Source organism: Delphinus delphis, chromosome 17, assembly GCF_949987515.2.
Source record: "Delphinus delphis chromosome 17, mDelDel1.2, whole genome shotgun sequence".
In the NCBI taxonomy this organism is placed as follows: domain Eukaryota; kingdom Metazoa; phylum Chordata; class Mammalia; order Artiodactyla; family Delphinidae; genus Delphinus; species Delphinus delphis.
Window position 1 is genome coordinate 80,377,851 of NC_082699.1, and position 26,246 is coordinate 80,404,096.

Sequence of the window (26,246 nt, forward strand, 5' to 3'; positions counted from 1 at the left end):
TGCAGTGACTTAATTCCACACTGACCCTGTGACAGAACCCCAGGCTCACAAAGGGAAGTGATTGGCCTGAGGTCACAGTAGTTGCAGGCAGGTCTGGGCTCCAACCCACTCTTTTTTTTTTGGCTGCGTTGGGTCTTCATTGCTGTGTGTGGTCTTTCTCTAGTTGTGGAGAGTGGGGCTACTCTTCATAATGGTGCGCGGGCTTCTCATTGTCGTGGCTTCTCTTGTGGAGCACGGGCTCTAGGCACGCGAACTTCAGTAGTTGTGGCGCACGAGCTCAGTAGTTGTGGCGCACAGGCTTAGTTGCTCCGTGGCACGTGGGATCTTCCTGGACCAGGGATAGAACCAGTGTCCCCTGCATTGGCAGGCGGATTCTTAACCAGTGCACCACCAGGGAAGTCCCTCCAACCCACTCTTAATCACCTTTGCAGAAAAGACTACCCTCACCTCAGGAGAGGGCTGGCCTCTGTCCTGGGCTCCTGGATGGTTGGAATGTCCTGCCTGAGAAGAGTTATCTTTGTTTACCTGCAGCCTTGGGCCATGCGAGGTGGTCTACACCAACAATGACCTATGGTGGAGTCCTTGGGCTGCACGGCATCAGCTTGACCTCTGGAGGGGCTGGAGCCTGAGGTTGGTCATGTAGGCAGCCAGCTGTCACCGGCCCCAGTAAGAGCTCTGGATGCCAAGGCTCAGGTGAGCTTCCCTGTTGCCATACCCGTGCACTGTGTCCCACACCAGTGTCAGGAAAGTAATGCTGCCTGTGACTCTGCAGGGAGAGGACAACGGAAGCTCCACTTCTGGAACTTTCCCTGTATTCTGCCCCATGCAGCCTCTTGGCTGATTTGAATCTGTCTTTTCCCTGTAACACACTGTAACCATGTTATATCAGCTTTCAAGGTGAGTTCTTTGTGTCCATGTAGCAAGTTATTGAACTTGAGAGTGATCTTGGGGAGCCTGAAACCTGTGAGTGGTGTCAGAGGTGAGGGCAGTCTTGGGGACCCTGAAATGCACACCATCTCACTGGCGCTTCTCAGCTCAGGAACTTTTACACATGAAACTAAAAGTGTTCCCCAAACTTATCCAGATGGGCCAGAGACGAGACCCCAGTGCTGTCCCCACCACCGCTCCTCTGACTTTCCTCTGCCCCCGGGCAAGTCCGACTCCTGGGCCTCCACCTCCAGCCTCTCTGTGCACGAGTGGACTTCGGTGCACTAAGCTTCCAGACCTGTGGTCCAGGAGCGCCGCTGCCCCTCAGGGAGCCTCTGGGCTGCCTGGCACCTGCCAGCCACGTCCTGGTGCGCAGTCATCTTCCTCCAGAGGAGACGGTCACGCTATTGTGTCCCCATACCCGACACAGGTGGACTGTATTGTCACCGGCAATGCATTTTCCTATCCCTTTACAGCTCCGCATATCACAGCATAGCCTTCACTGATCGACTGGCAGGGGAGGCACGGTTTTGTTTGGAATGGGCACCCATGAGCCTTTCTCAGGCGCTCCTGGTTGGATTGCCCACTCGTGTGCAACGGCCTCTGATGTGTAGGAGACCCTTAAGCCAAAGTCACTGATCTTCCTCCACGCGTAAATATGGGTTCCAGGCATTGCTTTTTTATTGGAAAATGTCAGATTATACACAGTACACCAAATTCTAGGTGGTCTAAAATATTTTCCAAATAATAGAAAATTTGAAGAGAACTAAGCATGAGACTTTTGGTAGCTGTAAGGAGAAATAATATAAAGAGAAAGATTTAAGTACATAAAATATAAAGACTTCGAACTAAAAAAGAAAAAATCCAAAGTAAGTGTGAGTGCTGCTGACAAGTCAGAGGTGGGAGATAATGGCTGAGATGGTGTCACCAGAGTGAGGGGGACCCCAAAGGTCATTCCAACCTCTGATGGGACTTCCAAAAAGGGCAGACTGCCCTTAGGTCCCAGCAGGTCACGTGCTACTCCTGCTTCTTGGAAAGGCAAGTGGCAAAAATGCATGTTCCAGGCTCCTTCCCAGGGAGAGGGGCGCTGCAGCTCGCCACCCAGGTCAGTGCAGCTGAGAGCAAGAAAGGGCAGAATGACAGAGGAAGTGCACTTCCTTTGGCAAGGTGGGAAAGCAAACTATACATTTTGCAATGATTTCACCGAAAACCCTAACTTACTTGGAAGATTTAGCAAACAGAACGATTTGCACTGTGTAACTCAAGTTGTCCTGTGATGTTTCCAAAAAAACATCCCTGTACATTGAAACTACCTGACCTCTTATTTTCATCTTGACTACAACATGACCATTTCTTTTTTTTTTCCAACAGAGCATTACCTTTTTCTTCCCTTTTTTAAAAAACAATATATCTATTTAATTGAAATATAGTTGATTAACAATGTTGTGTTAATTTCTGCTGTGCAGCAATGTGATTCAGTTATACATATATATATATGTATATATTCTTTTCTAAAATATTCTTTTCCATTATGGTTTATCATATGATATTGAATATAATTCTCTGTGCTATACAGTAGGTCCTTGTTTATCCATTAAACATTAACGTTATATATAAAAGCTTCCGTCTGCTAACCTCAACCTCCCACTCCATCCCTCCCCAACCCCCTCCCCCTTGGCAACCAATAGTCTGTTCTCTATGTCCAAGATTCTGTTTCAAAAATAGGTTCATTTGTGTCATATTTTAGATTCCACATATAAGTGATATCATATGGTATTTGTCTTTTTCTTTATGACTTACTTCACTTAGTATGATAATCTCTAGTTGCATCTATTGCTGCTGCTAATGGCATTATTTTGTTCTTTTTTATGGCAGAATAGTATTCCATTGTATATAAATAGACCCCATCTTTATCCATTCATCTGTCGATGAACATTTAGGTTGCTTCCATGTTTTGGCTATTGTGAATAGTGCTGCTATGAGCATAGGGGTGCATGTATCTTTTTAGATTAGTTTTGTCTGTATATATTCCCAGGAGTAGGATTGCTGGATATGATAGTTCTATGTTTAGTTTTCTGAGGAATCTCCATGCTGTTCTCCATAGTGGTTGTACCAGTTTACATTCCCACCAGCAGTGTAGGAGGGTTCCCTTTTCTCCACACCCTCTCCAGTATTTGTTATTTGTAGACTTTTTTTTTTTTTTTTTTTTTGTAGACTTTTTAATAATGGCCATTCTGACTGGTGTGAGGTGGTACCTCATTGTAGTTTTGATTTGCATTTCTCTGATAATTGGCGATGTTGTGCATTTTATCACGTGGCTGTTGGCCATCTGTATTTCCTCTTTGAAAAAATGTCTGTTTAGTTTTTCTGCCCACTTTTTAACTGGGTTGTTTTTTGTTGTTGTTGTTGAGTTGTATGAGCTGTTTGTACATTTTAGAAATTAAGCCCTTGTCATTTGTTTGTAAACATTTTCTCCCACTCTGTACATTGTCTTTTTGTTTTGCTTATGGTTTCCTTTGCTGTGCAAAAGTTTGTAAGTTTGATTAGGTCCCATTTGTTTATTTTTGTTTTTATTTCTATTTCCTTGGGAGACTGACTGCCTCAGGTACGATTTGTCAGGCAATGTTTTGCCTATGTACTCTTCCATGAGTTTTATGGTGTCATGTCTTATGTTTAAGACTTTAAGCCATTTTGAGTTTGTTTATGGTGAGAGTGTTCTAACTTCATTGATATACATGCATCCAACTTTCCCAACACCACTTGCTGAAGAGACTGTTTTTTTTTTCTTTTACCATTGTATATTCTTGCCTCCTTTGTCAAAGATTAATTGACCATGGGTGTGTGGGCCTATTTCTGGGCTATTCTGTTCCATTGACTCATATGTTGGTTTTTGTGCCAATACCACAGTTTTGATTACTGTAGCTTTGTACTGAGTTGGCCAAAAAGTTCGGGTTTTTCCGTAAGATGTTACAGAAAAACCCGAACGAACTTTTTGGCCAACCCAATAGTATTGTCTCAAATCTGGGACGGTTATGCTTCCTGCTTTATTCTTTTTTATAAATTTATTTATTAATTTATTTTTGGCTGCATTGGGTCTTCGTTGCTGGAACTTGTGTCCCCTGCATTGGCAGACGGATTCTTAACCACTGCACCACCAGGGAAGTCCCCTGCTTTGTTCTTTTTCCTCAGGATTTCTTTGGCAATTCTGGGTATTTTATAGTTCCATATGAATTTTAGGATTATCACTTCTAGAAGTTTTTGTGTGGAGTCTTTAGGGTCTTCTACATATTTAGTTGGTGAAAAAGTGCCTTTGGCTTTTAAGTAAAAATAAAAGACACACTTTTAATTTTCACCAAGAATTTTATTGAACAACGTATTCACTCTTTTGTTCTACCTTCCGCCATTTTTCAGGCAACTTCATAATTCCATCTTCCCAAAACTTTTTTTAAAAAATATTTATTTATTTAATTTATTTACCTTTGGCTGTGTTGGGTCTTTGTTGCTGCATGTGGGCTTTCTCTAGTTGCGGCGAGCAGGGGCTACTCCTTGTTGTGGTGCGCAGGCTTCTCATTGTGGTGGCTTCTCTTGTTGCAGAGCACGGGCTCTAGGCGTGTGGGCTTCAGTGGTTGTGGAATGCAGGCTCAGTAGTGGCTCCCGGGCTCTAGAGCACAGGCTCACCAGTTGTGGTGCACGGGCCTAGTTGCTCCGCGGCATGCGGGATCTTCCCGGACCAGGGCTTGAACCGTGTCCCCTGCATTGGCAGGCGGATTCTTAACCACTGCGCCACCAGGGAAGCTCCCACAAAACTTTTTGAGCAAAGAACTGTTCCGGGTGCCTTTTACAGTCTTCCAGGGAGTTGAAATTTTTTCCATTAAGAGAATTTTGTAAAGACCTAAATAAATGGAAATCCAAAGGTGCAATGTCTGGTGAATATGGCGGATGAATCAGAACTTCCCAGCCAAGTTGTAGTAGTTTTTGCCTGGTCATCAAAGAAACTAGTGGTCTTGCATTATCCTGATGGAAGATTATGCGTTTTCTGTTTACTAATTCCAGATGTTTTTCAATGAGTGCTGCTTTCATTTGGTCTAATTGGGATCAGTACTTGTTGGAATTAATCGTTTGGTTTTCCGGAAGGAGCTCATAATAGAGGACTCCCTTCCAATCCATATACACAACATCACCTTCTTTGGATGAAGACTGGCCTTTGGTGTGGCTGGTGATGGTGCATTTCTCTTGCCCCACGATCTCTTCCATTTCACATTATTGTACAGTATCCACTTTTCAATCACCCATCACAATTTGTTTTAAAAATGGAACATTTTCATTATGTTTAAGTAGAGAACTGCATGGGAAATACGGTCAAGAAGATTTTCTCTGCTTATGTGGAATGCAAACATCAAAGTGATGAACAGAACCAAGCTGGTGCAAGTGATTTTCAACGCTTGATCTGGATATTTTGAGTATGTTGGCTATCTCCTGTGTGGTATAATATTGACTGTTCTCAATTAATGTTCTCTTTTTGATCACTATCAACTTCAACTGGTCTACCCGACCACGGAGCATCATCCAGCGAGAAATCTCCAGTACCAGACTTTGCAAACCACTTTTGACACGTTCGGTCCGTCACAGCACCTTCTCCATACACTGCACAAATCTTTTTTTGCATTTAGGTTGTGTTTTTACCTTTTTTGAAATAATAAAGCATAATATGCTGAAAATGTTGCTCTTTTTCTTCCATCTTCAATATTAAAATGGCTACACAGAAATTCAAGAGTTTTGATACGTCTTTTTTTAAATGCATGCTGATATGACAGCTGTCACATACAGGCTAACAAAATTGTTTTTAATGAAGTTAAAGACAGTTGTTAAGTGCTACTGAGCCATCTTAAAGAAAGAGCCGAATGAACATTTTGGCCCACCCAGTAGTATTCAGATCATCTGCAAATGATGGCAACTTTACCTCTTCCCTTCCAATTTGGATGACTTTTATTTCTTTTTCTTGTCTGATTGCTGTGGCGAGGACTTCCAGTACTATGTTGAATAGAGGTGGTGAGAGTGGGCAGCATTGTCTTGGAACATGACTGTTTCTTACTCTGACTTCCACACGATTAGGAATTGTGTCCTGAGTAGTGGTGGGCTCAGCTGAGTAGCACTGGGAGTCGGATGCCAGTCATGGACTGAGTCAAAAAGTTTGGTAGCTTTCCTGTGATCTCAGTTCCTCTCTCATGTTACACCTGAGTGATGTAAGCTCCTCTCAGCAGTGCCTGCAGAGAGGGGAAAACAAGCTTTCACCTGCATCAGTGATTGCTGTGGACCTAAGGATCAACACTCTAGGACTTCCCTGGTGGCACAGTGGTTAAGAATCCACCTGCCAATGCAGGGGACAAGGGTTCGAGCCCTGGTCTGGGAAGATCCCACATGCTGTGGAGCAACAAAGCCCGTGCGCCACAACTACTGAACCTGTGCTATAGAGCCCAAGAACTACAGCTGCTGAGCCCGTGTGCCACAACTAATGAAGGCCGTGCGCCTGGTGCCTGTGCTCTGCAATGAGAAGCCCGCGCACCAGAACTAGAGAAAAGCACACGTGCAGCAACGAAGACACAACACAGCCAAAAAAAAAAAAAAAGTGATCAACACTCTGGTCCTTGATTTTTCCTGAGAAGCTGATATGTTCTCAATAGAGAGAAAAAACTTTTAAAAATTATGAATAAACTAGATTACAGTATACGACAGTGAATACTAGACTCTCTTGGAACTAGGAGTAGAAAATGAAAGAAAACCCTCAGTCATAGCAAAAGAAATATCAGAAAGATTAAACAAAAAGCTATTTGAGAATTTTGTTTTAAAAGTATATGCCAGGGGCTTCCCTGGTGGCGCAGTGGTTGAGAGTCCGCCTGCCGATGCAGGGGACATGGGTTCGTGCCCCGGTCCGGGAGGATCCCACATGCCGCAGAGCGGCTGGGCCCGTGAGCCATGGCCACTGAGCCTGTGCATCCGGAGCCTGTGCTCCGCAGCAAGAGAGGCCGCAGCAGTGAGAGGCCCGCATACCGCAAAAAAAAAAAAAAAAAAAAAGTATGTGCCGAAGAACTGTCTTTTTAGTAACACTATTTTTGGGAAACACCATAGTGTATAAAGAGGCACCCACGTGGTGTAGCAGCTGTAAGGTCTGGGCTCTGAGTGTGAAGAGGCCTCCTAAGCCTACATGGGCCCAGAAGCCCAAGACATCCCATGATTTCTGTGCACAGGTTTTGAGGAAAAGATCCATTTTTGAGTTGAATCTTCACTAATAAGTAAGTTAGGACCTCCCTTCTGATCTTGAAAAGTTAAAGGAGTAGATAAAGGGTTTTCTAAATTTACATAATTTCTCACTAATTAATCTTTAGAGTCCCGCCCCCCCACCCCCCCGCCACCCGGTTTTCATACAAAACAAGTGGTTCCACACACACAGGATTTTCAGCCATAATACATTACGACACTTAGTGACAATCTTTTTTATGTCATTTTATCCACACAGTATTGTAGTGCTTAACAGAATACTGAAAATATCGTCCAACATTCTAATTTTAAGTGCAATACTCAGAACAGTTGTTGAGTTTAGGAAAAAGGCATATAATGTTCTAAGAAAAAACCCTCTATTTGGAGTGTGAGGAAGTTTTACTGTGACAGTAACTTCCTTTACTTCCTCACTTCTAATAAACTAACGTTAAATAATGAATTGTAACTGTCTTCACCAAAATTCTCTACAATTGTGTAATTACTCTGCAGTGTAACCTCAAGAAGTTGAGAGAAAAAAATGAGGCATCCTCTGAAGTTCTTCCAGAGACATGTCAGTACTTCCCTTCTCAGTGATACTTGGTGACGCTGACGGGCACCTCCCTTGGACTGGAGGCTTCCTGGGGCCGGGTGCCCAAGTTCCCAAGTGCAGGTTCGCGTGCGGCCAAGGTCACAGCTTCCTGTGTACCTTCTGGTGCTGGATCAGGTGGCCGTGCTGGTTAAAGGCGCGGCCGCACTCCCCACATTCATAGGGCCTCTCGCCTGTGTGGATGCGTTGGTGCTGCACGAGCACCGAGTACTGGCTGAAGGCCTTGCCGCAGCGGCTACACTCATAGGGCCTCTCGCCTGTGTGGGTCCTCAGGTGCACGATCAGCGTGGCCTTCAGGCTGAAGGCCTTGTCGCACTGTGCACAGCGGAACGGCCTCTCACCCGTGTGGACCCGCTGGTGCTGGACCAGGGACCTGCGGGCACTGAAGGCGTGGCCACACTCGCTGCACACGTAGGGCTTTTCGCCGGTGTGGACCCGCTGGTGCTGGGTCAGGTGGGAGTGCTGCACGAAGGCCTTGCCGCATGCGTAGCAGCCATAGGGCTTCTCCTCGGTGTGGATACGTTCGTGGTTCAGGAGGGTGGAGCGGTGCCGGAAGGCCTTGCCGCACTCGCTGCACTCGTAGGGCTTCTCGCCTGTGTGCACGCTGTGGTGCTGGATGAGGACGGAGCGGTCGCTGAAGGCGCGGCCACACTCGCCGCAGGCGTAGGGCTTCTCCCCGGTGTGGACCCGCTGGTGCTGGAGCAGCGTCCTCTTCACGCTGAAGGCGCGGCCACACTCCGCGCATGCGTGCGGCTTCTCCCCGGTGTGCACCCGCCGGTGGCTGCGCAGCACAGTGCTGTGGTTGAAGGCCTTCCCGCACACGCCGCACACGTAGGGCCTCTCCCCGGTGTGGATGCGCTGGTGCTGGAGCAGGTGGGAGAGCTGTGTGAAGGCCTTGCGACACTCGAGACACTCATGTGGCTTCTCCCCCGTGTGGATCTTGTGATGCTGAGCCAGATCTGAGCTCACTCGAAAGGCCTTTCCGCACTCGTGACACGCGTAGGGCTTCTCGCCCGTGTGGATCCTCCTGTGCTTGCTGAGGACCGAGCTCTGGCTGAAGGCCTTGCCGCACACGCCGCACACGTAGGGCCTCTCCCCGGTGTGGGTTCTCTGGTGCTGGAGGAGGTGGGAGCTCCGCCCAAAGCACTTCCCGCACTCCACGCACCGGTAGGGTCTCTCCCCGCCAGGAACGGCTGGTCGCTGAGCGACAGGCATGCCCTGACTCAAGGCCCGGCCTTCAGGGGGGCCGGCGTGGCTGGGACTCAGACAGAAGCTCTCCTCGGGCTCGCAGCTTCCCTGGTCACTCCACTCGGCTGGCGTTTTCCTCAGAGCCGTTGGTGCTTCCTGTGAAGTGAGCGGCCTCAGACTCAAGGCTCTGCTCTGGTCCCGCTCCGTGTTTTCACAGCCTGAAAAAACAGAACCAAAGTGAGTGTGTTAAATGCACTTGAAACTGCAGAGCAATTGCCGCCCTGAAGGCGCTTCACTGGAGCAGGGAGGCCCCTGAATGCCCGTGGCTGAGAAGCCACCAGCAGGTGGCACAAAAGGTGCCCAGGCCAACCGTGTGGCTGGAGAGAAGGCCGGCTCCAGTCCGAGGGCCCCTGTGAGGGGCACACGAGGTCAGAGCCCACTGCCACCCCAGCCCCGCCCTCCCTGGAGTGTCCAGAGGCCATTGGAGGTGGAATCGAGGCAGGACCACACCTAGGACCGTGGTGGGTGGGAAGGGGGCTGCTAGGGAGATGCGTGAGCACTGCGTGCGTGTCCAGAAGACTGCTTCCTGGGGGACAAGACAGGGCTTTCAGGTGTCAGTGAGGGTGGCAGAGAACGCCAGGGGATGTTTCTACAGTCAGGTCAGGGGCTCTGTAGGCTGAGTGGGCGGAGCAGGGGGTGCCAAGGACATTTTTTTAAATCTCGGAGACAGAGCCGCTGAACTGACATCACCAGGAGACAGGACTGTCCTGGAGGACGGCCTGCTCAGAGCAATGTCCATCAAGGACACTCAGCAGGTGGAGCTGGCCCGAGGCAGGGCTGTGACGGCACGAGATGGGGGACAGGACGGAGCCAGTTCTCCCACGATCCTCCCAGTGGCCATCTCAGCACGCACTGTGCTGCTGCCTCTAGCTTCCCAAAGGCCTCGCTGGGGACAGTGTTAATAGCGGCGGTCACTGAGGGACATGCCAGCGTGAGAAGCCCCGGGGGCCGAGGAAGATCCGAGGAGGGAACTCTCACTCCCTTGCCACACAGGACACTCCTGGGGCCTGTGACAGGTGCCAGGGCCGGCAGCCCTTGGGGAAAGCAGACTGACAAATGCTATCCCAGAAACGCCAGGAGATCACGAGCTAGAATGGCACCAATGTGCGTGCCCGTGGTGCCTGCCTCTCCCTCGCCTCCTCTGGGACTTCTCAGCTCAGGGGACCTGCATTCTGCGTCACAGTGAGGACCCAGAAGCCCCTCCCTGCCTGAATCTGGTGGTTAAAAGGTCTTTCTGGAGTTTCCGATTAGGAAGCATACTGAATGGCAACCAGGCATGTTGTCACCAAACCGCTTTTTCTGTAGTAAGAATATTTTCAAGTCCCATCAGCTTTTCTTTTCTTTTCTTTTCTTTTTTGGTGGTAACAGCATTATTGAGATATAAGTTTTACTTTTTAATTCACTCAGAACTTGGTTTGAAAAGACAGGGCTCCCTCAAACCCCAACCAGGACCCTTGGAAAATAATGGGCTCGGAACCCAAGCAGTCCCTCCACCAAGCAAGGGAGCTTCTAAGGTAGTCTTTGACTGAAGTGTTTGGAAAGAGATTTGTGCCAACGGGGTCAACATGTGCTTGATTTGACCTGTGATGTCTTGTGACATCCAGGAAATGGTTACCTTGGAGGGACTTAGACATACCAAACGCTAATACTTCTTGCAAAAGGATGGAGGCAGGGGCTTCCCTGGTGGCACAGTGGTTGAGAATCCGCCTGCCAATGCCGGGGACACGGGTTCCAGCCCTGGTCCGGGAAGATCCCACATGCCGCGGAGCAACTAAGCCCGTGCGCCACAACTACTGAAGCCTGCGTGCCTAGAGCCTGTGCTCCACAACAAGAGAAGCCACTGCAACGAGAAGCCCGCGCACCGCAGTGGAGAGTAGCCCCGGCTCGCCGCAACTAGAGAAAGCCCGTGGGCAGCAACGAAGACCCAACGCAGTCAAAAGTAAACATAAATGGGCTTCCCTGGTGGCGCAGCGGTTGGGAGTCCGCCTGCCGATGCAGGGGACACGGGTTCGTGCCCCGGTCCGGGAAGATCCCGCGTGCCGCGGAGCGGCTGGGCCCGTGAGCCATGGCCGCTGAGCCTGTGCATCTGGAGCCTGTGCTCTGCAACGGGAGAGGCCACAACAGTGAGAGGCCCGCACACCACAAAAAAAAAAAAATAATAATAAAATAAATTTATTTTAAAAAACCCCAAAAAACATTAAAAAAAAAAAAAAAAAGGATGGTGGCAGCCCGACTGCAGCAAACCCTCAGCAGAGGGTCATCTCGGAAGAGGCAGGACCAGGGCTGGGGAGACTTACCCAAAGCTCCTTAAAGAAGTCACACTGAGGGCGAGGGGCCCCCACAGTGGTGTAGAGGCTGGGGCCCCATCCCGAGCTTCAGCTGCCCCCGACACGGGGACATCCTGGCTTCCCCACCCACACTGCTCTCCAGGGCTCAGGTGGGTGTCTGCCTGCAGCCAGGCCGCTTCATCTGGAGGGGCCACCAGCACATCCGCATCCAAAGTCCAGAAGGGAGCCTGGCTCCTCCCCCTGCAGCCGGGGGCCTTCAGGACCCACGCCTCTCTTCTGATTCCCTTGTTTTCTGGCCGCACCATGTGCCACGTGGGATCTTAGTTCCCTGGCCAGGGATCAAACCTGCACCCCCCGCATTGGAAGCGTGGAGTCTTAACCACTGGACCGCCAGGGAAGCCCCTCTTCTGTTCTTCTCTTCCTCTTCCAACCCTAGTGTCCAAGCCCTTGTTCCTGTTGCCAAACAGTCACCGCCCTCTGCTTCCAAGCACTGCCTCTTCATCAGAGACAGTGGGGGCCCCTCCCCGGGACCCTCAGAAGAACACAACCTCAATCTGGCAAAGTCTCGTGACTGCACTGACCAATCCAGCTGTGACTCCCATGTTCTTCTACCATTAATGTCGTTATTGTATTATTTAAGACAACACGTATTATTATATCATTTTGTTAACGGCTTTCCCCCAGGGGCTAGAAACCTGGAAAGAGCATCTCTTCCACCCCGACAGCAAGAAAAAGCCAGACAATCTACAAAATCTTAACTTTTCTGAATTCATCACAGAACTAATGTCACAATAATAACCAACTGAGCTGAAATCTAGGGAAAGACAGGGGCTTGGAGACAGGTGTGTGGGGTGGCCCACGGCTGAAGGGAGGGTGAGAGGAAGATGGAAGGCAGGGCCACCACACAAGAGGCTCGGAGACTCCAGCTAAAACTTCAACAGATTGACAAAGAGCCCCTGGGAGCATGGACACGAGGGCGCAGCTCCATGGACCGCCCCTGGGGGTAGGAGCACAGGGAGCCTCCCTTGGGGGTTCAGGTCTGAAAGAGGGGGGAGCCTTCTCTACAGAACAAAAGTTGTGAGTCACTGGGGGAGGGTAAGCAAACTTGACACTCTGGGGACAGATGAAAATCAGGGCTGGGGGAAGGGAAGACTACCCTGTGCTTGGGGGGTGGGGTGGGCAAGGGGCAGGAAACGACCCTGGGCCCAGACAGTTAGAACCTCCTTCAGATGGGGGAGGGCTGAGCCCAAGGACCGACCAGGACAGCAGGGGTGGCTCCATCCCTGCTTCCCCAAGTCTAACAAGTGCTGAGCAACAAGCCACAGCAGGCTACTGCGGGCGGAGGAAGCCTCTGAGGTACAGAGACACACGGGAGACTGAGCGCCCCCGCCCTGCACGAGGAAGTGCCTGTGGAATCTGCATCTGGTGGCGCCCTGAAGGCAACTATGGGCACAAAAGAACCCAGCCCAGCTCCTGACTGAACTGACTCTGCCTTGCACACTAAGTTGAGCAGGAGAGGCTGTGCTTCCAGACAGACAGTTTGCCTCTTTCGCTGTCCCATGAGTGATGGCTGCCATTCAATAAAAAAGTAAGAGATACCAAAAAAGAAAAGGTTGTGTGAGTGCACGCACATGCGTGCGCACACACACACACACGCACAATCAAGACACTAAGCGGCAATACGCCAGGCTCACAGGTGACCCGTGTGTTGGAACTGCATGGGGACCTGCATGATCAGACACAAGACACAGCGACAGAGGTAAAGGATGCCTTTGATGTGCTCCTCATTAGACTCAACCCAGCTGAGGAAACGACCAGGGAGCTTATAGATAGGTCAACAGAAATTATTCAAACTGAAACACAAAGAGAAAAATGAACAGTAAACAATAAAAACAACACTAAACAGAGCTGTGGGTCAATACTGAACAGCCCAACTTGCACATTGTTAGAATCCCAGGAGAAGACAGAGGACAAGGAAGTAAAACATCTGAGAAGATAATGGCTGGGATTTTTCCAACAATAACGGATGATATCAAAACACAGATCCAAGATCAAAGAAACATAAACATGTTTCCTATTCAAACTCCTAAAAACCAAAGAGAAGGAGAAAATCTTAGACGCAGCTACAGGGAAAAAAAACCACAGAGAACACAGAGGAACGAAAGTAAGAAATACAGCAGACTCGTCATCAGAAACCTTCACGTCAGAAGACAATGCACGGACATCCTTCGAGTGCTGAGAGGAAAACACTTGTGAAGTTCCAACTCTGTGCCCAGCAAAAAATACCTTTCAAAAAGAAAAGATAATTTTTTGAAAAGAAAGAAACCAATGGACAGAGTTTCCAACCATGAAATCCACATTAATGTTAAAGGAAGTTCTTCATGGGGAAAAAATATACCTGACAGAAACTTGGAATCGCACAAAGAAATGACGGTTTTTGGAAATGGTTAAAATGAAGGTAAATATAAAAGACTATGAAAAAGTTTGCTAAGTCACTCTAAAAGGCAACTGTCTAAAGCAAAAACAGTAGTTACGTATTGTGGTTTTACAACATATATAAAACTTAGGACAGTATCATAAAATTGGGGAAGAAAGAACGAGGAAGTTGTTAAGGACTGAAAATTTGTGTCCTCCCAAATTCGTATTCTGAAGCCCTAACCCCCAGTGTGATGGTATTTGGAGGTGGAGCCTTTGGGAAGTGCTTAGGGCTAGTTGAGGTCATCAGGGCAGGCCACAGTGATGAGAACAGTGTCCTTATGTCTCCTCAGGCACAGAGAGTCAAGTGAACACACAGCAAGAAAGTGGCCGCCTGCACAGTTGCTAAGACTCCACGCTCCCAATGCAGGGGGCCTGGGTTCAATCCTTGATCAGGGAACTAGATCCCACATGCATGCCACAACTAAGGAGCCCATGTGCTGCAACTAAGGAGCTGGCAAGCTGCAACCAAGGAGCTGGCAAGCCACAACTAAGACCTGGTGCAAATAAATAAATAAATATTGAAAGAAAGGGAAGGGAGGGAAGAGAGGGAAGGGGGGGAGGGAGGGAGGGAGGGAGGGAGGGAGGAAGGGAGGGAGGGAGGGAGGGAGGGAGGAAGGAAGGAAGGAAGGAAGGAAGGAAGGAAGGAAGGAAGGAAGGAAGGAAGGAAGGAAGTACAGTCTGTCAGTCAGTCTGCCTTTGGCCCCTGCTTCTCTCTATGCGATGTGTCTTTTTCTCTGGCTGCCTTTAAAATGTTCTCTGTCACCAGTTGTCAACATTTAATCATGATGTGGTTTAGTGTAATTTTATTCATGTTTATTATGCATAGGGTCCCTTGAGCTTCTTAGATTTCTGAGTTTATAATTTTCATCAAATTTGGAAAAACTTCAACTGTTACTTCTTCAAATATTTTTCCTGCTTTGTTCCCATCAATGATATATATCAGGCTATTTCAGGTTCTCCCACAGCTCACCGATATTCTTCAATCTTTTTTAGCCTTTGTCCTGTTTCCTTTTCAAAAGTTTCCATGCCTTTGTTTTCAAGTTCACTAATCCTTTCTTCTGCAATGTTTAATCTACCACTGATTTTACTCAGTGAATTTTTCATCTCATCGTTGTTTTCATCTTTAGAAATTAGATTTGGGTTTAAAAAAAATAATCTTCCATGCCTCTACCTAATACACTATTTCCTGTAGCTCCCTGAACATATGGAATTTATTCTGTTTTAATATCCTTGTCTCCCAATTCTATCATCCCTGTCATTTCTGGTCAGTTTCACTTGACTGGTTCTTCTTCTAATCATGGCTGTATTTTCTTGCTTCTTGTTATCTCTGGTTAGATGCTGGACATCATGGATTTCCCCTTGCTTGGTGCTGGATACTTCTGAATTTTTATAAACATTATTGAGCTTTGTTCTAATATGTGGCTAAGTTACTTGGAAACTGTATGGTTCTTGCCTTTCAACTCTGTTCAGTCTGACCAGGGCAGTGTTTAAGGTTATTTCCCCCCAATTAGTGAGGCAAGACCCTACTCAGTACTCTACCTGATGATGCCTTGTGAGTTACAAGGTTTTCCACTCTTGCTGGTGGGAAGAGACAGTGTTCCCAGCCTTGTGTGAGCACTGGGAACTGTATTTATTAGCTTACAGTTCTGTAGGCCACGATTCTGTATGGCGGGGATGGGTTCTCTGCTCAGGGTATCACAAGGCTGAGCTAAAGTGTCAGCCAGTCTGAAATCCTGTGTGAAGGCTCAGCTCTTTTTTATTGTTGGCAGCATTTAGCTCCTTGGAGCTGCAGGGCCGAGGCGACCATTTCCCTGCTGGATGCTGCCTGGGGGTCACTCTCTGCTCCTACCTGCATCTTTAAGGCAGCAATGATGCATCAAATCCATCTGCTTTAAAAAAATTTTTTTTAATTAATAAATTTATTTTTGGCCGCACAGAGCAGCTTGTGGGATCTTAGTTCCCTGACCAGGGACTGAACCTGGGCCAAGGCAGTGAAAGTGCTGAGTCCTAACCACTGGACTGCCAGGGAATTCCCTCCTCCTGCTTTGAATTTGACTTGTCTCTGACCTCCAGACCCAGATTTAGAGCATTCTCTGTTCCTTAAAGGCAACAGTGCCATTTCACATAACCTAATCATAAAACACATAACCACAGTCCTGCGGATTATGCAGGGCATGTATAGCAGGGATCAGAGGGCAGGGATCCTGGGGCTATCTTAGTTGGCTTGGTGTCCTCACAAAATATCATAGACTGGGGGGCTCAAACCACAGGAGGCTGGGAAGCCCAAGATCAAGGTGCCAGCAAGGTAGATTTCATTCTGAGGCCTCTTCTGTTGGCTTGCAGGCGGCTGCCACCCTCCCATCTGGCCTCTCCGTTGGTTCTCTTCTATTAGAACCTGTTCAAGTTTTGTGCCCATTTTTCTTATTGGGTGTTTCCTCATATTTTATTCTCTTCAGAGCAATTTATTTATTAAGTGTGCACTGTACTCATAAATGGTAACGGTATTCGATAGGTTCTTCATTTAAATATCTGAATTCACTGTCATCTGTTTAATAAGATTTTTACATGTTCTTAAAAACTTATACTATGTTTTTTTTTAAGCAGAAAACAAGTTTTAGTTCTTTTTTTTTCACTTATGAGCCTCATCATCACAGAGTAAAGCTGGTAGGTCAAAGAAATAATTACTCATTTGCATGGAAAAGTATCATTTCTAATGTTTGAAGCTTCCTGAATGGGTGGCTTCTGGCCTGATGCCAGAGTAACAAGACAAGAAAGACGACTTTAATGGTGAAGAATAATTGAACATTTCAGGAGGTAACTCCCTCCATCATCCATGGCACAAACACAGCGCACAACAGACCCAGGCTGCCGTGAATGCGGGGATGGGCTGCCTCTTGCCCCACACTCTCAGGATGGCAGCTTCATCGTTGTTTCAAGTGTACAGCAACAACAAGACAAATAAAGGGGAAAAAGCAAGTCCACCGAAACCAATTTTTTAATTTAACCCCCCCACCGGCATTCTGTAGAGACTGTGTGTGCTGTGTAATGAGAACACACACGCTGCATCACAGCAGCCTGGGAACCTCCTCGTGTTCTTGTGAACCACGAGCCAGACACGTCAGGGATTTTGTACTGGATCGAAAAGAAGATGAGACACACACTCACCCCAGGGACAGGACGTGCTGTCTTGTTGCACACAAGCTGTCATGTGGTCATACGTGAAGTTGTCTGCAAAAGGAACAGAGAGTTGAAGGGACAACAAAACCAATGCCTCTCCCAAGAGTGGAAAATCCTCTCATTTGCTGTTACAAGACGAAAGTGCAATTCATTGGGTTAAGACAGCAGGGCCAGGCAGGCGCACGCGCTTCTCCCTTTGAGGAGCCGCCGGGCGAGGCTGAGGCACATGGTGGCGGCCCGGGCTGCAGCAGGCAGCTCCTGCTCTGTGCACACCCCTCATCTCTCAGACCCCGTCCTCTGGGGCCTGCGGGTGGGGGGCAGAGTGAGCAGGTGCTTCTGTGCGAAAGCTGCTCTCTCCAACCCACCATGCTCTTGGAGAACGGCGGTCTCTTTGGCATCAGATCTGAAGGGCACTCGTCTTAAGACCTCCATCAGGTGAAAGCACAGCTGGTCCACCAGGGACCCAGGTCTGGTTGGGGGCAGCTGTTTTCTTGCCCCCTGCAGCTGCAGTCAAAGATTTGCTCAACATGATGCTGTGCCTTTTCTACATTCCCTGGAAAATCGCATTCCTCCGGGTCCAGTGAAGTCACTGCTCCTCTGAGGATACCTGATTCTGCGGGTCAGTAAGAGGCGGGCTGTCTGTAACACCTGGTGCCCCTCCACACAGTACCTAGAGACCTGGAGTGGAGCAGCCATGGGATTGGTGCCGTGCTGTCCTCACAGCCAGAGGGGCCACGTCCTGCAGGGCAGGCTGGCTGAGGTTCCCTGAGACTCCTGTCCTTGTCCTTCACTGGATGTCGCCCACCCCCACCCCGCCCTAAAGCAACTGCTGGCCACTGCCCTCAGGACTGGACGCATCTGCCAGCACCCTCCCTTCTACACTTTCCTCCATAAAGTCTGGTACTTCGTCTGTTAGATTAACTGCTGGACACATCACCTCTCTGATGCTGCTGTAAATGTTATCTTTAAGAAAATCACATTTTTAAAAAAGTTTTTTTCTCTTTTGCTGCTGTACCTATATGAGATGGTGGATGTTGCCTAAACTCATGGTGGTTATTATTTCACGATATATTTAAGTCAGATCATTATGCGCTACACCTTCAACTTGTAACGTCATGTCAATTATATCTCAATAAAACTAGAAAAAAAAATCATACCTTTGGTGTTGATAAATAGAAATAAAACTGATTCTGTACCTAGCAAACTCTCTTGTGAATTCTAGTCAATCTTACAAGAGAAAATCATATGATTTTCAACGACTTCTTTCCAGTTCTGTAGCTTCAACCCTGTTGCTGTGTTCCGTCTGTCCTGCCTTATTCTGGGTGGGACGGCCGGACGGCGCCACGTGGCCGTGGATGGTAGGCTCCCCATCTCAAATAGCCCCGGCCCCACTACCTACCAGGTTAAGAAACTTCCTTTCTACACTGAGGGTGCTTCCTTCTTCCCTCAACCAACCAGGTATCCCTCAAACTCTGGATGTCCCATCAGAACGGGGACCGGCAGGGGCCCGGGCACCATGGGTGCTCTCCCTGCTCTGCCTGGGCCCAACCCACCACCAGGCTGCACTCGCCTCTGTGCTCACTACCTGCCTGGCCCCACCTGCCCGCAGGGTCCCTCTGCCAAATCAGACCCCAGGAGGAAGCCACTCCGGCCACCTCCCATCAGCACTCGCAGGTGCTCAGCCCTTGGTGCAGGAAGGCGGCTCCCCACTCACCTGAGCGGCCAGTGCCCAGGCCCCGGCGCCCCTCATTTCCCTGTTTGTCCAGGACCCACGGCTCCTCTCCTCGCTCCAGCTGCGAGATCACCTCGGGCTTGGATCCTGGAATTCCTGCTCATGGGGAGGGAAGGCCTTTTGTCTACACAGCATCTGTGAGCGCCCTAACCCCGCCCTGGGCAGAGCACACAGACAGACGAGGCCTGCAGAGGGGCCTTACCCACGGAGACCACGTTCCCGTAGGTTTCCATCATCACATGTCGGTAGAGGCCCCGCTGAGCAGGGCCCAGGCGGTCCCACTCCTCCTGGGAGAGGAGCACGGCCACGTCCTCGAAGGTCACCTTGGCCTGGAATGACAGGGGCTGCTGCAGGTCGACTGAGTGTCTCCATCCGAGATGAGGTGGGTGCAAGCAGCATGGGGGTGTGGGGATAGGCTCAGGGATGCGGGGCAGTGACAGGAAGGGGCCGCAGCATCCAGGATGCAGTGATGCTTAGGCTGCCACCAGGAGCCCCCGGCGTGGCGCTGCGCGGGCCTCGGGGTAACTCACCTGGGGCACCGCCGGTGGCGGCAGGAGCCTGGCCGCTGCCATCACCTGGTCCCTGGGGTATCTGAGGAAGATGGAAATCGGAGGAGCCTGTGGGACTGAGGAAGAGCAGGGAGCACATGACGGGCCCAGCTGGGCCCCCCGTGAACTCTGACTCCAGTCCCAGAGCTGCACAGATGGACCCCGAGCTCTCGGGCCCAGGAAGGTCCCACCTGAGACACCTGGGGACGCGGTGCACCCCTAGGGCAGTGGGCCGTCTGCCCAGCTCACCTGGCACGGCCTGCAGTGCGTGCACAGGCCCGGGTGAGCGCGTCCTCACAGGAGCCAAGCTGTCATCCAGGGAGGCACCGGGCCTGGCTGCCTCCAGAGAGGCTGGGCGTGCACAGTCCTGCCAGGGCCGCACTCCTGTGGGGACCCCACGCCAAGCCCTCCTGTGGCCCACCGATGCCCTGGCCACGCCTGGTCCTGCCCCGGTGGCGGCTCCAGCGGGGGTTGGGTTCTGGTGGGAGTCCAGAGTGACCCAGGGATTTGGTTTGAGCACCTGACAGGGAGGCCCGACGGTGGGCAGGTTCTGGGGAAATGCCAGGCCAAGTGAGCTATCTGTCACCCCCCAACTGCCACACAGAAGTGGGGACCAAGAGCTCCCCTGGCAGGGCGATGGGGCTGACATCACCTGGAGGCCGAGGCGGGTCCGCAACAGGGACACAGAAGCCCAGCAGGCAGATTGCGCGGGGAAAAATGACGCAAGAATGAGGTCAGCCCCCTCAGGCAGGCAGCTCACCAAGCAGGACGCCTCACCTCACACTGTGGGCCTCTGGGGGAGCATGTCAGGGAGCCCCCACCTCACTTTCTTTGTGAAACGTCCAGTGGATGAGTACGTTTACCACAACTTTCAGGAAAATACACACTGAACTCCTGACCGTGGCTGCCTCTGGGGAGCAGAAGCCTTGGCGGAGAGAGGCTGGCCCTCACCGCCCACCCCTCCGTCCACCAGAAATGCCCACTCCCCCAAAACGTGTGTGCGTGCGTGTCTGTGCGTGTAAAGGCAACACGACTCTAATTAGAATTTCAACCGGAGGCTTCGATTAGAATGCAAGGAGTGAATAAAAGTACCCCAGAGGGCTTCCCTGGTGGCGCCGATGCAGGGGACACGGGTCCGTGCCCCGGTCCGTGAAGATCCCACATGCCGCGGGGCGGCTGGGCCCGTGAGCCGTGGCCGCTGAGCCTGCGCGTCCGGAGCCTGTGCTCCGCAACGGGAGAGGCCACAACAGTGAGAAGCCCGCGTACCGCAAAAAAAAAAAAAAAAAAAAAAAAAAGTACCCCAGAATTCACCCGAAAACGGGTACCGACCTTTGGTAACGGCACAGCTCTGGTCCTCTGGGAACCCAGCAGAGGTGGACAGTCATTTGCACTACGGGCTGACCATACCCGGCCACAGGCGCCCCATTCACAGCCTCCCCAGTGGGTGCTGGTGGCCGGCCACGAGGCCGTGGGCCAGGCCAGCTCCTGCCCGAGCCCGTGCCTGTGACCTGAGCTGCTTCCCGCCGCACAGGCCTGAACCTGGGCCGCGGCAGCACCGTCCTGTCCTGCCCCCCCCATGGGAACACAGTGACTGTTCTCGGCTCCAAGGCCACCCCCAGTTCGCCCCTACACCGTTCCTGGGGTGCTCAACCCTGCCCGGGCCGCCCCTTGGCTGGGGTGGCTCCTGCCCCTCGGCTGGTGCTTGGCCATGTCACCCTGTCGCCGAGGCCCCTCCTCGCACCGAGGTCCTCTGCCTCGTCGCTCTCACACCCCGCTTCCTGCCCCAGCAGAGCAGCCAGTGGCTCAATGTTTGCTGAATAAGTGTATGAAATTACAGGAGCAATGAGACCGCACTCCCCGCTTCAGAACAGCAACAAGTGCAAGGCGAACATCTGCTGCCGGCAGCAATGGCGAAGCGGAGTTTCCGATAGGCTCTTTCTCAGGCGGGAAAGTCACCTGCAGCAGCAGATACATCTGTAGGCAGTGCACACCCTCCTGGGAGGGACGAGAGACCAGGAGGGGAGGGGGCAGAGCACAATCCTTAGAGAACACACAGACGCCAGATACGACAAACACTGGTTAGAACCAACCACGCCCAAGACGGCGGAAGACTCGCCCCCCAGAGCCTCATTATATGCTCACTGTAGTACATCAGCTAAATGACACACCCACGGGCCCCACAGTTCCGAGACCCCTGCCCTTCCCCTGAAAAAGCTGGAACAACCCTCCTACTAGTTAGCCTATGAAACTAGCCGCCCCATAAAAAGTAACCACCCCGTATTCCAGGGCCGCTCTCGCCTTTTGAGACGGACCACATTCTGAGGAATGCGTACCTCTCTAAATAATTCCACTTCTCACCCATCACTTTGCCTCTTACTATGAATTCCTTCTGCGCTGAGACATAGAGCAGGGGTCCCCAACCCCCAGGCCGCAGACGGGCACCGGACCGGGTCGCATAGCATCACCTGCCTCTCCCCATCGCTGGCGTTACCGCCTGAACCACCCCCCCCAACCCTGTCCGTGGAAAAACTGTCTCCCACGAAACCGGCTCCTGGTGCCAAAAAGGTTAGGGACCGCCGACATACACAGCCTGAGCTTCATTAAGTCCTGAGCCTAGGTGTGTGGTTTCAATTAAAAGTAAGCTCGAGGCTCGTCCCCTGAGCTCGAATCCCACGTGAGTCGTGCGGCTTCAGAAGCAGAGGCTTCAGGATGGTGCCGCTGCCAAAGCCACAGTCCTTCCACACACCAGTCCGGCACCTGCTAAGACCACGACTCAGACTGCACCCGGTGGACAGACGGGTCGGGTCGGCCAAAGCATGGCATGTGGAGTGTGTCCACGATGCTCCTGTTTCACAATGACCTCAGGGCCACGAGGGGGTGTGAGCCCTTGTCCACACCAGTAAGACAGAGAGATGACACACCTCCTCTCAGGTGAGAGCACTTGACTAAGCCTCACGTCGCCCGATGGGATTAACTCAAACCCAGTGGGCCTGAGGCACAGAGGGGCGGAGAGGGAGAAGGCGACAAGATTCCCACCTGCGGTGAGTCCCAGAGAAGCACAAAAGCAAAAGGCCTCTACCTAGGATGGCCTCTGCCTAGGATGACCTCTGCAAACTGCCAAAGGGAAAAAGTGTGAAGTATCCTGAAGTATGCTTGTTGCTCTGGTCTGAATGTCCGTGTCCCCCAAATGTATATGTCTGTGTTGAAATCCTAATGCCCAATGTGAGGGTGTTATGAGGTGGGGCCTTTGGGAGTGCTTCGGTCATGAAGGTGGAGTCCCCCTGATAAGAGACCCCACAGAGCTCCCTTGCCCCTTCCTCCACGGGAGGACACAGGAAGTCTGCAGCCAGGAAGAGGGCCTCACCCGCCCCTGCTGGCCCCCTGACCTCGGACATCCGGCCTCCTCACTGTGAGAAATCAATGTCTGTTGTTTTTATAGGCTGCCCTGTGTGTGGTGCTTTGTTGTAGCAGGACAAATGGAATAAGACACTTACATCCTGATAAAAAATAAAGAAAACAAATTTAAAAAGTGCTACTAGCTAGTTTTTCATTTTTTTGCCCTTTGGTAGATAAGGTCTGGGTCTCCTGGAACAAGTCTGTGCCAGATGCAAAGACGTGCAGAAAGCACTGCAGGCTGCTAACAGACACCACAGGCAGGACACAGCCACCCGGGCACCGAACCTGGCTTTCACCAGGCCACCCCCGCCGCGATGCCCAGAGCTCCAGGCATCAGGAAGGGCGAACAGGTGGGCAGGACAAGTCCTGTTTAGATGGTCCCCAGAGCCGGAATCACCACCACCAAGGGTCAGAACTGGCTCTGAGGAGCTGCCTAAGGAGGCAACGCCGCCCCCAACACAGCGGCAAGTACAAAAAGCACCCGCCCCGGGGGTGCCCGCAACAGTGACCCACCCACCCACCCACCCACGGGTCACCGTCGTTCTTCAGATGCAGGAATTTCGTTTTTTGGAACTCCCGCCAAGGAATAACCCAAACAAACCAGAACAGGCCAACATTCCCTGCAGCAGTGGCCACACTGCAGTGAGACCTCCGAGTGAGGTCTGGCTCGGGCGGTGACTAAGGGACAGGAAGTAAAAACGGGACTGCAGAGACGCAAAGAGCTTAGGACTTAACGTTTGTTATTATTTTGTTTTGTAAGCTAAGCTTTAGTAACTTATCGCTCTTGCTGGAACTGCTGATGATCTTGATGTAAAAGAGCCTTCCTTCCAAAGACCCCGCCCACAGTGACAGGCATGACAGGCACACTCCCAGTCCCAGAGTCGCCCCCCTCATCCTCACCGTCCTCACCCCCAGGTTTTCTTGCTGGAAGGCCTGCCCCCTCCTTCTTTAACTCCACGGAGCCCCACCCTCCAGGGTGGAATCACCTTCCAAAGAGGCACTTCTGAGCCACCCGTTAAGCCCAAAGCGCAACCCTGCAACCTTCGGAAGTAAACGATCACAAACATGCATCCACGCGGATAGCTTTCCTACACACCAGCAACACGGAGTTGGGAAATACACAGCGAAAAAGGTTCTACTCACAGATGGCAACAAGAAACAAGGTTAAAATAAACCTTAGAAATGTGATGCTAATTCTGCCCACTGTATCCACAAAGCCGTGGTGCCGAGAGCCAAGCGGGCCTGGACTAGAAGGGGCAGAGCAGGGCCACGTCTATAAACAAACGGATCCCGGGGAAGATGGTCCAGTAACTGGCACTTGGACAAGGGGTCTAAACTTAGATCTTTGCACAAGGCTCAACTTATCTCCCAGAAAGCTAAGCAAAAGCAGAGATTAAAAAAATACGACAAAAAAACAAAAAACAAAACAAAAGACAGGAAAAAAATGAGATCATTTCATATCATATACTGAAAGCATTCGGCTAATGAATGAATAAGAGATAAATTTTTAAATTACATCATAAAAAGAACCTGAATAAAGTCTGGGGGGCAGAGATCCACAGATCTGCCGCATGAAAATCAAAACCTTTGCACATCAAAGCACCACGAATCCTAGAAATGGGCCCAAGACTTGGGAGAACTTAACACGTGACAAAGGTGATTTTCCAAATCAATGGAGAAATGAATTATTCAGTAGGCTGTGTCAGAAATAAGCTGGATTCCCAACTTGCCCCACACCAAAATGATTCCAGATGGAGCCAACATTTCACAAGTACCAGAGAAAAACAAGAATTTATTTAAAAACTAATCTTGGAATAGGGAAAGCCCTTTAAAACACAGCACAAAGCCAAAAGCCTCGAGGGTAAGTATCTGACCATTAAACACTCGAAATCTTCCATCTCAAAACGGAAAAAAACACCATAACCGGAGTCAAATGACAATTTGAGAAGACACGTAGGTTAAAGAACCGAGCTGATGAGAAAGGAAACGCCAAGGGCAGCGCACACCGAGGGCTCGGCTGAAAAGGCGGCACGCCGTCTCCCGCTGAAGCGCCCCGGCAAGCTTCCAGCAGGCAGACACCCGCGGACTCTGGGAAAGGCTGGTCGCGCTCACGAAAGAGGGCTTTTACAAAGTAACCGGGAAACGAGCCTCGATGGAAAATGGAGGCGGGAGGGGAACTCGGGAGGAAGCACTTTTCCCAGAGAGACGCCAAGGCCGCCGGGACGCTGAGAGCGACCCCCGCGGACAGCGGTCCCGCGACCCCGGCCCTCCCCCGGGCGCCGCGAGAGGCTGGAGCTCGCGGGGTCGAGGACCACCCGCTGGGCAGGGCTCGCCTTTCGCGGGAGCGGGGAGGGAGGGCCCGGCGGAGGCGAGAGTGGGGCGGGGCTCGGAGTGCGCCTGGCGAGGGCAGCGGGCGCTTGTGGGAAGCGCCCGGCCGCGAGGAGGGTCCCGGCCCCCCGCCGCGCGAGCAGAGGTTCCCTGTGCTGCCCGCGCCCCGACTCACCGTCCCTGTCGCAGCCTCACGCGCAGAAGCGGCCGCCCGCACCTCACTCAGACAAAGGGGACACCCCGCCCCGTCTGCGCACCCGCCAATCCCGGAGCGCCCCGCCTCCCAGGGCTCCCCGCCCACGCCTCCCAGGCAACCACTCCTAGAGCGCGACACTTCCCAGTCCGCCGCGGGCCCCGCCTTCCCTGCCCGGCGCCTTTCTCCTGACTGACGCCTGAGACTCGCGCTCCGCAGCCATCGAGAGACGCGGGCTCCACCGCGCCTAGAGAGGCCACGCCGCGTCCGGGCCTCCCAAGGCCGCACTTCCGGCGTGGGCCCCTTACTGCTGGCCCTGGCAGGCCTGCTGGCAGCCTGCCGTCCCGGCCGGGCCCCGCCCTGCTGCAGCCGGTGTCACCCCGCCGAGGCGGGGACTGGCACGGGCTGCCGGTGGTCGTCGTGTGTGGCGGCGACCGCCTCCCCATCCCCCTGCGCTGGTTTTTGCGCACTTCGGGGCCGGCGCGCGGTCCGGGGCTGGAGCGTCCGAGGACGACGCTGTGGCCGACGTGGAGGACTAGCGCGGGCGGAAGGAAGAGGTGGTCATCGCTGCTTCCTACCGCACCCGCTGGCCCCCCCAAGGACGGGCTGGTGTCCTTCCAAGTGGCACGTTGGCTGAGGCTAGGGAAGAGCTCGGCAGGCTGGGAGGACTGGCCAGGCTGAGCCGGTGCCCCGACTGCGGGGCAGGAGAAGTGGTCTGGGGAGAGGCCTCAGGCTGGAAGTCGGGGAGGATGTGGCAGTAATTCTCTGGGTAGCAGGCGCCGGCATCAGGGGCAGGGTTCCCACTCCGCGGAGAGTGAGGTCAGCTTCCCACGGGGAACTCGTCTAGCACGCACACCCCTGTGGGGCAGAGTCCCCTCTGCCACGGGACTGAAGCTCAGGACCAAGGTCGTCCGATTTGGCTCTACTCTTGGACCGTCCCAGGTGGTTTTGGCCAGTTGCCAGTGTTAACGTAATTAAACAAGGAGGCCGTAAGGTTGCAGTGGCTCTGCTGCCTTGGTAGCTACTTAAGGAGCCCCCAGCAAGGCTTTCCAAATAAGGCGACTGCTTA

General features: G+C 51.6%; 1 protein-coding gene across 5 annotated transcripts; it reads right to left on the reverse strand.

The window, feature by feature from the left end:
* Positions 1-7,343: 7,343 nt before the first annotated feature.
* Positions 7,344-25,206, reverse strand: ZNF250 (zinc finger protein 250). Of its 5 annotated transcripts, none has more exons than XM_059995444.1 (6): positions 25,160-25,206; positions 19,243-19,337; positions 18,915-19,041; positions 18,695-18,808; positions 16,969-17,031; positions 7,344-9,195 (listed from the first exon to the last, which is right to left on the reverse strand). In XM_059995444.1, exons 2-6 carry the CDS (start codon positions 19,282-19,284, stop codon positions 7,871-7,873), a joined length of 1,671 nt encoding a protein of 556 aa, XP_059851427.1. In that variant the 5' UTR covers positions 19,285-19,337; positions 25,160-25,206; the 3' UTR covers positions 7,344-7,870. The 5 variants fall into 5 exon arrangements, with proteins under 5 accessions (XP_059851427.1, XP_059851428.1, XP_069396100.1 ...); XM_059995445.1 differs by having other exon boundaries at positions 19,243-19,303; positions 25,160-25,195; XM_069539999.1 differs by lacking the exon at positions 25,160-25,206 and adding an exon at positions 19,510-20,467.
* Between the last annotated feature and the right edge of the window lie 1,040 nt (positions 25,207-26,246).